Source organism: Protobothrops mucrosquamatus, unplaced genomic scaffold, assembly GCF_001527695.2.
Source record: "Protobothrops mucrosquamatus isolate PMUCROS unplaced genomic scaffold, P.Mucros_1.0 scaffold3154, whole genome shotgun sequence".
Taxonomy (NCBI): Eukaryota; Metazoa; Chordata; class Lepidosauria; order Squamata; family Viperidae; genus Protobothrops; species Protobothrops mucrosquamatus.
The window spans coordinates 23,710-39,944 of NW_015389154.1; the positions used below are offsets into that span (position 1 = coordinate 23,710).

Sequence of the window (16,235 nt, forward strand, 5' to 3'; positions counted from 1 at the left end):
GGAAGGTTTTGCTACATACAAAGTATCCATGTGCAATGCGCATTTGGTTAGCCACATATTACTGACACAGAACTTTCCCAGTGAATTTTCCCAGTGATTATGCATTACATCATCATTCTAGCAATTATGCAGACAAATCATTATTCTAGTTATGCAGACAAATCATTATTCTAATAATTGTTCATTTTACTACATTAATCTTATCAGGGCGTCTCTGCAAGATCCCAAAGGACAGACTAGGGCTAGATCATCCTGGAGAACAGTTATGGATGTGGAGTGGAAAATGGCACTTCATTAAAAAAAAAAAAACCTTACAAATTCCAGATAGAGAATGAGTGTATTATTTTCAGCCTCATGTCATTAGGTGGAGCTCTAACACAATACCAGCGCCTGGACAACTGCCAATCTAACAGCGGCATCAGCGGTGGCTGAGATCCGACATCCAACTGGGGCGGGGAATAATGTATTCGCTTTAGGCGCTTTGGATAGGTTGGGGTGGTCCCTGCGAAACCCCAAAGGACAGAAGAGGGCTAGATGGTCCTGGAGAAAAGTTATGGATGTGGTCACTAAGAGGAAAACGGCTCTTAATTAAAACATCTTAGAAAAGCCAGAGACAGAGTGAGCGTATTTTCAGCCTTACGTCACTAGGTGGAGCTCTAGCACAACACTAGCGGCTGGAAAACCGTCCATCGGTGGATGAGTTGCGTCATCCAACCGGAGGGAGAGCAGTTAAGGTCAAACGGAGTTAAAACCATCGAGTATTGCTAGAAAACCATCGAGTATTGCGGAGAGGAGAAGGGCTGAGGAACTTCCTCTTCCTTCTCACCCATAGGAGGATGGAGGAGTGCTCTTCCCAGGCTCGAAACAGCAAATGGAAAGTGAGTGGAGGACAGGTCGGGGGGAGAAGCCGGGAGCAAGTCGGATTCCCTGGTTTCCTCCTCGGTGTGGAGGCAGCGAAGGGACAAGGCTGGAAGATGTCGGCTGCTGCAGCATATTTTTTCTCTTTCCAAATGTTATTATCCTTATGCTGCATGGTTTAAAACTGCTACGTGTAATTTTCTGCTGGGAAATGGGAGAGACTAAAATGTAAAGGCCTGGAGACTAAAACATACGAAGAACGGTTGCAGGATCTGAGTATGGCCAGTCAAGAGAAAAGGATTAGGGTTGACATGATTGCAGTATTCCAGTATTTGAGGGGCTGCCACAAAGAGGAGGGGATCAATTTATTTTCCAAAGCCCCAGAAGGCGAGACAAGAAACAATGGGTGGAAACTAATCAAGGAGAGAAGCAATCTGGAATTAAGGAGAAATTTCCTAACAGTGAGGACAATTTGCCAGTGGAACAGTTTGCCTCCAGAAGTTGTGAGTGCTTCATCACTGGAGGTTTTTAGGAAGAAACTGGACAGCTACTTGTTTGAAATGGTATAGGGTATCTTGCTTGAGCAGTGGGTTGGGCTACATCTACAAGGACCCGTTGAGATTTGGGAAATTTAAAAAAAATCTTTATTTTTCATTTTTCATAATCACCCATCTCCCTCAGTCTTGACCTAACACTTGATTCCTTGTGATTTAACTGACATGTTTTCCTAGTAAGTGAGTTTCATGGGCAAAGTAGATGCTTTAAATCTTGCATAGGATTTAGGCACCATTTTGTCTGTTTGTCTGACTCAAACTGGATGCAGTATTCCAGGTGTGGCGTTACTAAGGATTTATAAAGCGGTACTAATCCTTCACATGATTTTTATTCTATGCCTCTGTTTATACAACCAAGGATGGTATTAGGGTTTTTGGCTGCTGCTGCACACTCTTGATTCCTGTTTAAGTGATCGTCCACTAGGGCCCAAACTCCCTCTCACAGTTATTGATTTTGAGCCAGGTTTCGCCTAATCCAGTGGTTCTCAACCTTTTTAATGCCGCGACCCCCAACTGGTTGTAAGTCAAGGACTAAACCGGTCGTAAGTCGAGGACTAAACCGGTCATAAGTCGAGGACTAAACCAGTCGTAAGTCAAGGACTACCCAGCCGGTCGTAAGTCGAGGACTTTCCCTGCCCGGGAGTGCCGTGCATGCGTGGTTCCGCCCCCTGCGCCGGCCGAGGCATAGCTGGCAAGCGGCAGAGACGGAGCAGGCCGACCACCAGCTGGCCTAGCTCAAGGGAGGTAAGGCACCCGCCGGAAAAGGGGAAAAAAATGGCGGACAGCCTTGCTTGGCGACCCCCGTTAAAAGGTCGATCGACCCCAAATGGGGTCCCGACCCATAGGTTGAGAACCGCTGGCCTAATCTATAGTTGTACATTTGATTTTTCCTGCCTAGGTGTAAAACCTGGCTTTTCTCCACACTAAATTTCAGATTGTTGGACAGGGCCCATTGTTCAAGTCTGTCAAGATCTTTTTGGATCCTGAGCTTGTCTTCTGGGTTGTTGGCTATTCCTGCCAGCTTAGGGTCATCTGCACATTTGATGAGTTCTGCTTTTATTCCCTTATCTACGTCATTTATGAAGATATTGAAGAGTACTGGGCCTAAGACAGAACCTTGTGGTACCCCACTGCTTACTTCCCTCCATGTAGACATACCATTAAGGACTGCTCATTGAGTACGCTTTGTCAGACAGTTACAAATCTATCTGGTGGTGATGCTGTCTGTCCCACATGTTTCTAGCTTAGAAAGAAGTAGGTTGTGGTTTACTTTGTCAAATGCCTTGCTGAAATCTAAATATACTATCCATAGCATTTCACTGGTCTACTAATTTAGTCACTCTGTCAAAGAATGAAATAAGATTGGTTTGGTTTAACAAACCCTTGCTGGCTTTTAGGTATAACTTTATTTGTTTCTAAATGTTCACAGATCTGATTTTTTATTATTTTTTTCAGTAACATCCCAGGTATTGAAGTCATGCTGATTGGTCTGTAGTCCCAAAGGTGCTTTTCCAAGAGGCAACTGGACTTTCTTGTTTTTATAACAGAATAACAGAGTTGGAAGGGACCTTGGAGGTCTTCTAGTCCAACCCCTGCTCAAGCAGGAAACCCTGTATCATTTCAGACAAATGGCTGTCCAGTCACTTCTTAAAAACTTCCAGTGTTGGAGCATTCACAGCTTCTGGAGGCAGGTTGTCCCACTGGTTAATTGTTCTCACTGTCAGGAATTTCTTCTTAGTTCTAGGTTGATTCTCTCCTTGGTTAGTTTCCATGTATTGCCTTCAGGTGCTTTGGAGAACAGGTTGATCCCTCTTCTACGTTATATACTGTAGGTTTCTAGATTTCTCAGATAAAAATGCTTGATTTCATTTTCCTGGATTTTAGCATTTATCTATTAAGGACTCTCATACTTTCTTTTCTTCTATAAGCCCAAGTGAATCTCTTTAAAGATAAATATTCTTGAATTTTCCAAGTAGAGGTGAACAAGTACTATTACTAAGCTTCTTCAGACAGGAAGCAAAAATATTCAGGGCAGAACAGACAGCAATGGGAAATTAAATTATTCACATTTACTTCATGTAAATAGTAGGACTCTACCTTCTTCCTTCTTTTAAAGGCTTTCAGAAAAGACCATTGTTTGAGCCTAGCAAATAATTTTACATGTTTTTGATCTAAATATTAATTGATTTATTAGCTCACTGGGCTGCAATACAAGCCAATATGTTACTAAATGGGCAGGTCTGTATCAGATTTCTTAAGAGTTACTGGACAACTCACAAATAATCTGAGATAAATCTCAGAATAATTCAGTAATAAATTGAATAACTTATAATTGAATAATAAATTAAATAACTCAATAAATCTCAAAGAAAACACATTTTCTTTGAAGACATTTTGCTTCTCCTCCAAGAAGCTTCTTCAGTTCTGACTGGATGGTGGGGAATGGACGGATTTATATATCTTGTAGACAGCTGGTCATTTGCATTCTTTTAGAGCAGGGATGTCAAACTGCTGGCCCGCGGACTGGATGCGTCACACCAAAACCGCTCCCACCCCATTGCCGGCAATGGGAAAAAAGTCACGATACGTCGTGACACATCACGTGATGTTGCGAGTTTAACCCCCGTGTTTTAGAGAGTCCTTGAGGCCACTGGGTGATTTATCTGTGTCCTCAGGGTTACCTGAGTAGTGCAAATGGGTGTGGAGCTTCTTGGAACTGCTGAAAGGACTGTGTTGTAGACTGGAGATAGATGATGTCATATCCCTCCCCCTCTGTTGAGAGAGGGCTGTTCAATTTTGAGGGTTCCACATAGGGGGAGTTCAGTAGTTCCATGAAAAAGCACCTTTGGGACAACCATGACTTGGATGACAGAATCTTCATAGACGATTGGTCTGCAGTTTCCTGGGTCTGGTTTTTTGTTTTTTATTTTCATTTTTTTAAACATGGGAGCCACTTCAGCTCTTTTCCAATCCTCTGATAGTTCCCCAGTGCTCCAGGATTTTTTAAAGATACGGTACAATGGTACTGAAATAACATCTGCCAGCTCCTTCAGAACCCTGGGATATAATCCATCAGGTCCCAGTGATTTATATTCATCAAGATCAGAAAGGTGTTCCCTTATCATTTTCTTGCTTATTTTAATTTTTATTTCTAGTCTGTCTTTTACAGTTATGTTTTTGGTAGGTTGGGCTATAGTTTCATTTTGCGTGAAGACTGATGCAAAGATGGAATAAAGCACCTCACTTTCTCTCTACTGCCTATTACTTCCTTGCCATCTTCTCTCTTTAGTAGACCGACTTTTTTCTTGACTTTTTTCTTGTTATTTATATGTTGAAAGAAACTTTTTTTAATTATCTTTGACTTTTGTTGCAAGTCTTTGTTCATTCTGAGCCTTTGCTTTCCTGATTTCACCTTTGCAGTTTCGGGCTATCTGCTGATATTCTGCCTTTGTTATGTGTCCCTCTTTCCATTTTTTTATATGTACCCTTTTTGTCTTTCACTTTACCAGAGAGATCTTTGTGCAACCATGCTGGTTTCTTCTTGGATTTCTTCTTTTTCTTTTCAGTGGTATTGTATTGGCCTGGGCTTTTATGATCATATTTTTCAGAGTTTCTTGAGTTGTTTTCCCCTTTAGGATTTTCATCCATGGAATTTTTCTTAGGCTGGCTCTGAGTTTGTCAAAATCAGCTCTTTTAAAGTTTAAGACTCTAGCTGGATTGTACTCTATTGCTTGTGTTTGCATTATATTAAATTCCAATATGACACGGTCACTCTCACCCATGGTTCTGGCAATTTCAACTCCCTCTTTCACTTCTTCTCTATTAGTAAGAATTAGGTCCATTATACCTTTTCCTCTAGTTCCTCTAGTTCTCTCCCCCAGAGATCCGGGTGATTCCGGATCTCCCCTCCTTTCGCCGCGCCCTTAAGACCTGGTTATTTGTCGCCCGTCCTGACCGGATCCCCATAAAATTTAACCAAAATTGTTTTAAAAATCATATTCGCCGGATAACTTATAGATAAAAATTAATGAAAATTTAAAACATAATATAACATAATAACAAAAATTCGACCGTGTAAGCCGCCCTGAGTCCTCCGGGAGAAGGGCGGGGTATAAATTTAATAAAACTAAAACTAAACTCTACCTTTTGAATGATGAAGTTGTCAGCTAAATTGGTTAGGAATCTGTTCGATCTCCCACTTGCTGCAGAATTTGGCTCCCAGTTGATATCAGCATAGTTAAAGCCTCCCATTATGACTGTAGTATGTTTCGTATGTACATGTGTTAATTGATTAGCGAAGAGTTCATCTATTTTTTCTGCTTGGTTGGGTGGCCTGTAGTATACACCTATAGCAATGTCATTTTTATCCTTTTATATTGCCCGATACGGATTTTCATCCTTGCTTTTGTGTATTTCTGTAGAGATGTAGTGATCTTTTATATAATGCAACTCCACTTCCTCTTTTGTTAGGTCTGTTTCTTTTGAACAGTTTGTATCCTTCTATCAGTACATTCCAGTCATGAGTTTCATACCACCAAGTTTCAGTAATGGCAACTCTATCATATCTGCCTTCTTGTACTAATACTTCAAGTTCACCCTGTGTATTCCCTAAACTTGAGTGTTAGTGTACAGGCATTTGAGCCCTTTATGGGTCTTGGATATGTTTCTTATATCTCCTACTTTGTAAGTGGGATTTCCATCCGTTCCATCACTCTCTAGTTCATTATGTTTTTAGTTTTTTTATTTCTTTTTTCTCTTTACTCCCTACCTCTTTGTGTGATTGGTTATCTAGTGGTTTTTGCATGAAATTAGGTTCTAAAGGTCGTGACGATTGGCTGGCCGCCCTTCTCAATTTTAGCTTAAAGCCGCTTTGAAAAGATGAGCCAGTCGTTTTCTGAATATATTCTTTCCAATTGTGAGGTTCACTCCATCCCTTGCCAGTAGCCCTTCATGTAAGTAATGCAGGCCCAAGCCAAAGCCCTGTTGATGACACCAATTTTTAAGCCAGTGGTTCATTTCTAAAATACTTGCTCCCTCATTGGATGTTGGCCTTTTGTTGGAAGTATAGATGAAAACATCACTTGTGCTCCTAATTCTTTATTTTCTTCCCTTGCTGTTTGTAATCTCCTGTTATTGTTTTCAGATTCATTATTGTGTCATTGGTCCCCACACGTAAGAGAAGAAAGGGGTAGTAATCCTTGGGGTTGATTATTTTAGTAAGGTATTCAGTTACATCTTTGATTTTTGCTCCATGGATACAATGTACCTCCCTAAATTGATAGAGAGTAATAGAGAAAGAGAGCAATAGAGATAGAGAGATAGAGAATGATAGAGACAAAGAGATAGAGAGTAATAGCGACAGGGAAATAGAGAATAATACAGGTATTCCTTCAGGTACGAACCTAATGGAGCCTGGTCATTAGGCTCGTAAGTCAAAAAGCGCATCAAATGAATCAGACTCAATTTTACAAATTTTTAAAATCAAAATCATTAATTAAATCAAATGGGTTGTTAAATGAATGAAGATCTGACTTACTATTTCCTCCAATGGCTGTCATGTTAACTTAACTGAGACAGTTGCACGCCGGCTGCCTATCAGCTGTTTCCTATGTGGACTCAGGAACTAAATTGCCTCCAAGCAGGGCTTGCAGCCATTGCAGCTCAAGCGTCTTCAGCTGCCGAAAGGGGAGGGGTTGTTGCTTTAAAAAAAAACCTACTTGCCACTAATTAGCTTAAGAGTCTCCAGCTAGGTACCCAGAGGGAGATGGTGGAGGGATTTGCAGAACTCTCAGCTTGCAACAGTAACAGAGATGGAAGGGACTTGAGGTCATCTAGTCTAACCCACTGTTCTCACAAGAGAGTATTTCGGATAAATGCCTATCCAGTCTCTTCTTAAAAGCTTTCAGTGATGGGGCACCCACAACTTCTGAAGGCAATTTAAATTTAAAACCTACAAACTACAGTAATATACGCTTAGCTCCAAAATAAAAGGAAACACAACGTTATAGAATTCTTGGTGTAAATCCTGGCTAGCATTTCTACAAATGCAAAAGACAAATGCAATCAAACTTTATCTTTGTAAAGTACTGTACTTACAAACACAATAGTTTGCAATGTACAGTACTTAAAAAGCAGAGCACTTCCCAAAGTGAGACAGAGACAGAGAGATAGAGAATGACAGAAAGATAGCAAGGGAGACAGAGAATAAGAGAGAGAGAGTAAGAGAGACAGAGAGATAGAGAGTAAGAGAGACAGAGATAGAGAGTGACAGAGAGTGACAGAATAAGAGAGTGACAGAGAGATAGAGAGGTAGAGAGATAGACAGAGAGATAGAAAGAGAGACAGTGTAAGAGAGAGAGACACCGAGTAAGAGAAACAATAATAGAGAGAGAGTAATAAAAATAGAGAACAATAGAGATAGAGCAACATAGAGAGATGGAGAATAAAAGAGAGAGAGATAGAGTAACAATAATAATAATAATAATAATAATAATAATAATAATAATAATAATAATAGTAAAGTTGGAAGGGATCTTGAAGGTCATCTAGTCCAACCCCCTGCTCAGGCAGGAAACCCTATACCATTTCGGACAAATGGCTGTCCAGTCTCGTCTTAAAAACTTCCAGTGTTGGAGCATTCACCACTTCTGGAGGCAGGTTGTTCCACTGGTTAATTGTTCTAACTGTCAGGAAGATTCTCCTTAGTTCTAGGTTGCTTCTCTCCTTAATTGGTTTCCATCCGTGGCTTCTCATCCTGCCTTCAGGCGTCTTGGAGAATAGCTTGACTCCCTCTTCTTTGTGGCAGCCCCTGAGATATTGGAACACTGCTATCATGTCCCCCCTCGTCCTTCTCTTCGTTAAGCTAGACATACCCAATTCCAGCAGCCGTTCCTTATATGCTTTAGCCTCCAGTCCCCTAATCATCTTTGTTGCTCTTCTCTGTACTCTTTCCAAAGTCTCAACATCTTTTTTACATCGCGGTGACCAAAACTGGATGCAGTATTCCAAGTGTGGCCTTACCAGGGCATTGTAAAGTGGTATTAACACTTCACGTGATCTTGATTCTATCCCTCTGTTAATGCAGCCTAGCACTGTGTTGGCCTTTTTGGCAGCTGCAGCAGACTGCTGGCTCATATTTAGGTGATTGTCCACTAGGACTCCGAGGTCCCTCTCACAGTTACTACTATTGAGCAAGGTGCCACCTATGCTGTACTTGTGCATTTGGTTTTTCTTGCCTAAATGTAGAACCTTGCTTTTTTCACCATTGAATTTCATTTTGTTAGATAGTGCCCAGTGTTCAAGTCTGTCCAGATCCTTCTGNACAACAAAGAATGAGAAGCAGCATTAAAATACAAAACAAACCGTCAGTCAAAACCTTTTCTACTTCTTCCAGAAAGTGTGAAAACTCTTCTCCTTCCTCAGCAGATGAGAAGCAAGGGAGAGAATAACAAGAAAAAAAGTTTTGAGCTGGAAAAAATAGACCATGTGCAACTCAAGGAAACATTACATGAGACGTCAAAGGGGATAATTTCCAAATAAAGAACAAGTGGGAAATACCTGGAAGTCAGTTGGAAGGAAAAAGTATCTTGGGTAGCCAAAATAGGCAGGCATTAATTAAAACCTTTGAGGAAGAAAAGAGCGGCTTGAATCAAAGAACCTCCAAGTTCTTTGATTCAAAGATATATTTTTGGGCTCCTCAAGAATCCAAGAATATCAGTCTTGGAAAATCCCCACAGACTGCCTATTGTGGGAAAAACACAGACTGCAGATCACAGCTAATTATGCACAAGTGGATCCATACAGTGAAAAGACAAATTTTTGGAGTGCGACTAAAACTTTACTCAGAACAGCTTCCCCATAATTCATGGAAGGACCCATTCCGGAGAAAAGCTCTACCAGTGTTCCCAATATAGCAAAAGATTTAGCATGCAGACCAATCTAGTGAGACACAAAGGGACTCCCACTGGGGAGAAAGTCTTTGAATGTCCTGATTGTGGGAAAAGTTTCACACGGAATTATCACCTGGTGATACACCAGAGGACTCACACAGGAGAGAAACCCTATGAGTGTCCAGTTTGTAGGAAAAGTTTTGGTCAGAATTCCCACCTGGTCATACACCAGAGGACTCACACTGGAGTGAAACCGTATGAGTGTCCAGATTGTGGGAAAAGTTTCAGTCAGAATGCCAATCTGGTCAGACACTGGAGGATTCACACAGGAGAAAAACCATATGAGTGTTCCGACTGTGGGAAAAGTTTCAAATGGAATTCCTCCCTGGTGAAACATCAGAGGGCTCACATGGGTGAGAAACCATATGAATATCCTGATTGTAGGAAAGGTTTCCATCAAAATTCTGACCTGGTGATAGACCAGAGGACTCGGACAAAAGAGAAACCATATGAGTGTCCGGATTGTGGGAAAAGTTTCAGGCAGAATTCTAAGCTGGTGATCCATCAGAGGACTCACACAGGAGAGAAACCGTATGAATGTCTGTATTGTGGGAAAAGTTTCAGTCAAAATTCAAACTTGGTGATACACCAGAGGACCCACACAGGAGAAAAACCATATGAATGTCTGGATTGTAGTAAAAGTTTCAGTCAGAATTCCTACCTGGTGAAACACCAGAGGACTCACACAGGAGAAAAACTGAATGAGTGCCTGGATTGTGGGAAAAGTTTCAATCAGAATTCCTTCCTGGTGGAGCACCAGAGGACTCACACAGGAGAGAAGCCGTATGAGTGTCCGGTTTGTGGGAAAGATTTCAGTAGACGGTCTAGTCTTATAAATCATGTAAGGTTACACACAGGGGAGAAACCATTCAAATGCCCAGATTGTGGAAAGTGTTTCCCACAGAATTCGACCTTTATCAAACACAAGAAATTCCATATGAGGTGAAATTCAATGTGTGTAGAGAAATCTTGAATTTCCTTTCGCTTCTCCCCTTGGAAGCCCAGCTGAGAAACTAAGCATTTAATTTCTTGCCTCATTCTTTTTAGTCAAATATGTCATAGTATCAGACATGAGGGAGGAGATCTGAATTTCCTTTCTCTGGCCTAGTGCAGTCATTTCCTTTCACTGAGTCGAAACTGCTATGCTGAGCCAGAGAAAGCGAACCTAGATCTGTATTAGGCGTTATTTGGCACCTTGGGGTATTTCTACGTATCATTAAGTGGAATATAAATACGTATGTATGTCTATATTTTTATTTATTATAAAAATGTATATTGCAGCCCAACTTCCCGTGACTTTGGGCAGCTTGCAGCAGTGAAATTTAATACAGAAACCAATATATTACAAAGGGCAAAATGCAAAGCCACCACATTTAATGTTTACTTGCCCTGCAAATACAGGGCACCTCTAGCAAAGGTGATGGCATTTTGACGAACTGGGAGCCTCAAAAAGGTTATTCTTGGCTTTTCTTCAATTTAAAAGTTATTATTATTATTTACTGAATTTATATACCGCCCTATCTCCCTTACGGGACTCAGGGCGGTGAACAGGCGATAATAAAAACCACGATGATAATAATAATAATAATAATAATAATAATAATAATAATAATAATAATAATAATAATAAAAAAAAAAAGTTAACCAGGCCTCCTGGCCTTACTAACTGCCTTCATGCCTAGTGCCATTCTTGGTCAAAACTGGTAATCTTTCTTTTTGCAAGGACTTAAACTGGAGAAGTTTACCTCAGGGTTAGGGACATATAAATTTGATCAATAAAGAAATGCAAAGACTTTCAGTGCCTCAAGCAACTTGCAGATGGGCAGTCTCAGCTGGGCCATTTTTCAGATTCCTCTCTTTTTCCTCTGATTTATTTAAAATATTTAGGTAGCCACCCATGTAATAACAAACTCTGGCCAGCTTCCAATCAATTATTAACTTAAAAACCGTATTAAAACCAAATGTATATAAGCAAAAACCAGGTATGAAATGAAACTTCTGATGCACAGTCCTCTCTTTTTGTCCCAGTGCTTAGGGGAAAAGCTAGATCTTCCTTGCTTTACTGAGGACTAGGAGGATAATGGCCTGCCATACATCAGGGGAAAGAGTGTCTCACAGGGCAGGCTCTGCAACGGAAAAGGCTCACTTCCTAGCTCCTGTCAAGATGGCAATATTTAAGAGAAGGGGCTAGGTCAGTGGTGGCGAACCTTTGGCACAGGTGCCAGAGGTGGCACTCAGAGCCCTCTTTGTGGGCACACACGCCATCGCCCCAGTCCTAGACCCATTGGCTGGGTTTTATAAAACCTTTTCGCTTTAGGCCTCTGCCGCCATCTGCAAAAAAGTGGCCCATTGGCTGGGTTTTATAAAACCTTTTCGCTTTAGGCCTCTGCCGCCATCTGCAAAAAAAAAAAAAAAAAGGTTCAATCAATCAGTCAATTTCAACTTCTTGCGCGGAAAAAAAGATCTCACAAAGTTGGAATTGATTGATTGAACTTTTTAGTCCCACCCAGTCTGCCATTACCACCGCAGCCACACCCAGCCAATGGGCCACACCCAGCCAATGGGCCACACCCAGCCAATGGGCCACGCCCACCCGGCACCCGACGATGCATAAGTGGGTTTTGGGTTGCAGTTTGGGCACTCGGTCTCTAAAAGGTTTGCCATCACTGCCTTAGGATGAGACAGAACGAGCGTGGTCTTTGGCCTAACATCGCTAGAGGGCGCTCTACAAAGAAGCAACACTCACGCCTAGAAAGCAGGTACGGAATAGCGGAGGCACAGCTATTATAAGGAAGCAGCTCCTGGCAGGTGAGTGGAGGGCAGGTCGGAGTAGAAGCCGGCAGTAAGTCGGGCTCTTTGGTTTCCTCCGCGGTGTGGAAGCAGCGAAGGGACGAGGCTGAAACCTGTCAGCTGCTGCTGCCTATTTTTTCCGTCCCCAAATGCCATTATCCGTATGCCGCACGATTTAAAACTGCTGCCTGTAATTTTCTGCTGGGAGATTTGGGACATCTAAAAAGTCTTTATTTTTCATATTTCTTAACCGCCCAATTCCCTCCGTCATCACGTAACACTCGGTTCTTTGTGATTTTTATGGACATGTTTTTATGGCAAGCGAGTTTCATGGGCAAAACGGATACTTTAAATCTTGCCGAGGATTTGGGCACCATTTTGTCTATTAGTGTCACCACCTTTGGACATTTAAATTTTAAAAAAAATGAATGAATACACTTCTGGGATGTTTTGCACACTGAAATACACACAGATTGTCTATACACATACATTCATAGGTTTTTATTTCTGTTCAAATATGCACTCGTATTTGTGTGATCTGTCCAAGCCAAAAACAGAATTTGATGATTGATTCGATATTTGAACTTGGATCTTGCTAACCTTCTATATGCCAAATGAATCATAATTAACGTTAGAGCAGGGGTCTTCAAACTTGGCCCTTTTATGACTCGTGGACTTCAACTCCCAGAATTCCTCAGTCAGGCACGCTGGCTGAGGAATTCTGGGAATTGAAGTCCACGAGTCATAAAAGGGCCAAGTTTGAAGACCCCTGCGTTAGAGGTTAAATTACGATTTTGGTGTTTGTTTTATCATGTTAATATATGGAGTGGTTTTCCTCTTTCACATGTTCTGCAGCCATTTTTTTTAAACAATAATGTAACTAACCCATTAATATGGATCTTACAGACAAAGAGGATGCTAAGAAGAAAACTGAGACTGAGAAGCAGCATTAAAATGCAAAACAAGGCATCAGTCAAAAAAATGTTTCATTTCCTCCGAAAAGTGAAAACCTCTTCTCCTTCCTCAGCAGATAAGAGACAAGGGAGAGAATAACAAGAACAAACTTTCAAGCTGGAAAAATATATACGTGGAACTCAAGCAAACATTACATGAGAAGGCAAGGAGGATAATTTTCAAATAATGAGAAAGTGGGACATACCTGTAAGTCAGTGGGAAGAAAATGATCCCTTGGATAGCTAAAAGGGGAAGATATTAATTAAAGCCTTTCAGAAAGGAAAGAATGGCTTGAATCAAAGTACCTCCAGGTAAAAGATCAGAAATATTTTTGACCACCTCAAGAATCCGAGAATATCAGTGTTGGGAAAAAAAACCCAGACGGCTTATTGTGGGAAAAACACAGGTTGTAGATCACAGCTGATTTGATTATAAACGAGAGGGTCCACCCAATAAAAAGCCATAGAAATGTTTGGAGCGTGGCAAAAACTTTACTCAGAACAGCTTCTTCATGATTCATGGAAGGACCCATACCAGAAAGAAGCTCTATCAGTGCTTCCAGTATGGCAAAAGATTTAGCATGCACACAAATCTGGTGAGACACAAGACAACTCATGCTGGGGAGAAACTCTTTGTGTGTCCTGATTGTGGGGAAAGTTTCACAAGGAATTCTGACCTGGGGATACACCAGAGGACTCACACAGGAGAGAAACCATATGAGTGTCTGGATTGTGGGAAACATTTCAGTCAGAATTCAAACCTGGTGATACACCAGAGGACTCACACAGGAGAAAAACCATATGAGTGTCCAGATTGTGGGAAAGCAAATTCTGGTTAAGCTCTATGCTTAGCAGAGCAAGGCCTCTGAAAACTGAAAACTTTATGGGAAAGATATGACAATAAAAATCTTACAATTACATGGTTTTCATAAAGATGTGCACCCTTGAACTGATATTTTCTTGGAGCACTTTTGGATTTTATCACAGCACGCAGGGCAGGAATCTTTAGACCGGCTTTCTGCAAACTGGTTTCCTCCAAGTGTTTTGCTGCTGGGGAATAATAAGGCGGAAAGGTAACAAGGTTGGGAATTGGGAAGGCTGCTCTGAGCCATTCTGCCACCTAGCAAGATTTAGACCCCCCAATAGATTGTATCTACCTCTTGTCTTAGGTGGGGTTCAGAAGCAATATGTTTCATTATTGTATTAATAGGATGTAGCTGACAACCATTTATGACCACACAAAAAAACAAGAACTTCATGACCTTTAGGGCGTAGCACTTGGCTAAACCTCTGAGCATAAGTAGTGCCAAGCTTCCCTCTTCGAGGAGTTATTTGGCAACCCTCCCCCCAGAAAAAAAAAAACTGGCTGGAACAATCTTCACCTGTGCACTTTCTCGTTGGCTATTGTACGTAATCTCCCCCCTAGGATGATTCCCTTTGGTTTAGTTGCAGCAAGAGGGATAATGAGTTCACTCTTGGGAGACCTGAAAGAAAAGGTTTGGGATAGATTGTCATGGATGAAATCTATTCATGTACTCGGTGGGAGTCGAAGCCGACTTGGTGGCACATAAGGAACCACGTAATCCATGAAAACATCATGCAAACGCTTTAGAGTAGAGATAGAACGAGCGTGTTTTTCAGCCTTGTCACTAGATGGCGCTCTACAAAGAAGCAACAGTCGGGGCTAGAAAACAGTGAATACAGTTCAGTAGTGGCATTGCTAGAGGCGGAGAAGGAACGAGTTGAAACGATAGAGGATTGGCTTGCTAGAGAGGACTTTGGGGGAAAGGGCAGAGGAACTTCCTCTTCCGGCTCACTTATGGGAGGAGGATGGCGTCGCTGGTGCCTCTTGTGCAGTTTCGATGGTCGAAGCCGCTCCTGGGAGGTGAGTGGAGGGCAGGTCGGAGGAGAAGCCGGGAGCAAGTCGGGCTGTTTGGTTTCCTCGGCGGTGTGGAAGCAGCGAAGGGGCAAAGCCGAAACATGGGTGATGCTGCATATTCTTTCTCTTCTCCAAATGATATTATCCTTAGGCTGCATGATATAAAATTGCTGCCTGTGATTTTCTGCTGGGAGATTTAAAAAGTCTTTGTTTCATATTTCTTACCGCCCATCAACCTCCGTCTTGTGATGTTACTGACATGTTGTTTTCCTGGCAAGGGAGGAGTTTCATAGGCAAATGGATGCTTTAAAGCAGTGTTTCTCAACCTTGACAATTTTAAGGCATGTGGACTTCAACTCCCAGAATTCCACAGCCAGCAATGCTGGCTGTGGAATTCTGGGAGTTGAAGTCCACATGCCTTAAAATTGTCAAGGTTGAGAAACACTGCTTTAAACCTTCCATAGGCTTTGGGCACCATTTCATCTATTAGTGTCTCCACCTTTCCAAAATTAGATGAAACAAATTGAGTGAATCCATTTCTGAAACATTTTGAAGACTCAAACACACATAGATTTTCTACATACATAAATTTATAGGTGTGTGTTTATCTGTGCTTATACCTGTATCTATGTAAAGCTAAGTATTTTCAGGTAATTTTAATAACAGTTTGCAATGATAACAATTTCTGATTTACCCAAGCCAACAAGAGAATTTAATGATTTCAAATATGAGTGGATATTTGAACTTTGATTTTGCTAGTCTTCTGTGTGCCTAATGAATCAGAATGAACGCTAGCCGTTAAAGCGGCATTTTGATATGTTTGCTTTTTCATAGTAATATTTGGTTTGGTTTTGCTCTTTTCACAGGTTCTGCAGCCATTCTTTAAACAATAATGATAATAATTGATTAATATGAATCTTATAGAGGATGCCAAGAAGAGCACTCTGGACAACAGAGAATGAAAAGCAGCATTAAAATGCAAAACAACCCATCAGTCAAAATCTTTCCCACTTCCTCCTGAAAATGTTAAAACTCTTCTCTTTCCTCAGCAGGTGGAGGGAGGACAAAGGAAAGAATAACAGGAACAGAGTTTTCAGGTGCAAAAAATAGATTAGTGGAACTCAAGAAAATATTGCATGAAAAGGTAAAAAGATATAATTACCAAATTCATAAAAAGTGGGAAATAGGTAGACATCAGTGGGAAAGAAAAGATCCTTTGGATAGCCAAAGGCATTAATGAAAGCCTTTCAGA

The 16,235-nt window shown here is 41.2% G+C and overlaps 1 protein-coding gene across 1 annotated transcript in view; it reads left to right on the forward strand.

The window, feature by feature from the left end:
- LOC107297137 (zinc finger protein 850-like) overlaps positions 1–10,611 on the forward strand; it is a 33,021-nt gene extending 22,410 nt beyond the window's left edge. The window contains exon 6 of the mRNA XM_029286235.1: positions 9,284–10,611. Coding sequence (XP_029142068.1) covers positions 9,284–10,307 — 1,024 coding nt within the window. The 3' untranslated portion in view covers positions 10,308–10,611. The remainder of the gene's footprint in view (positions 1–9,283) is intronic.
- Positions 10,612–16,235: the final 5,624 nt, after the last annotated feature.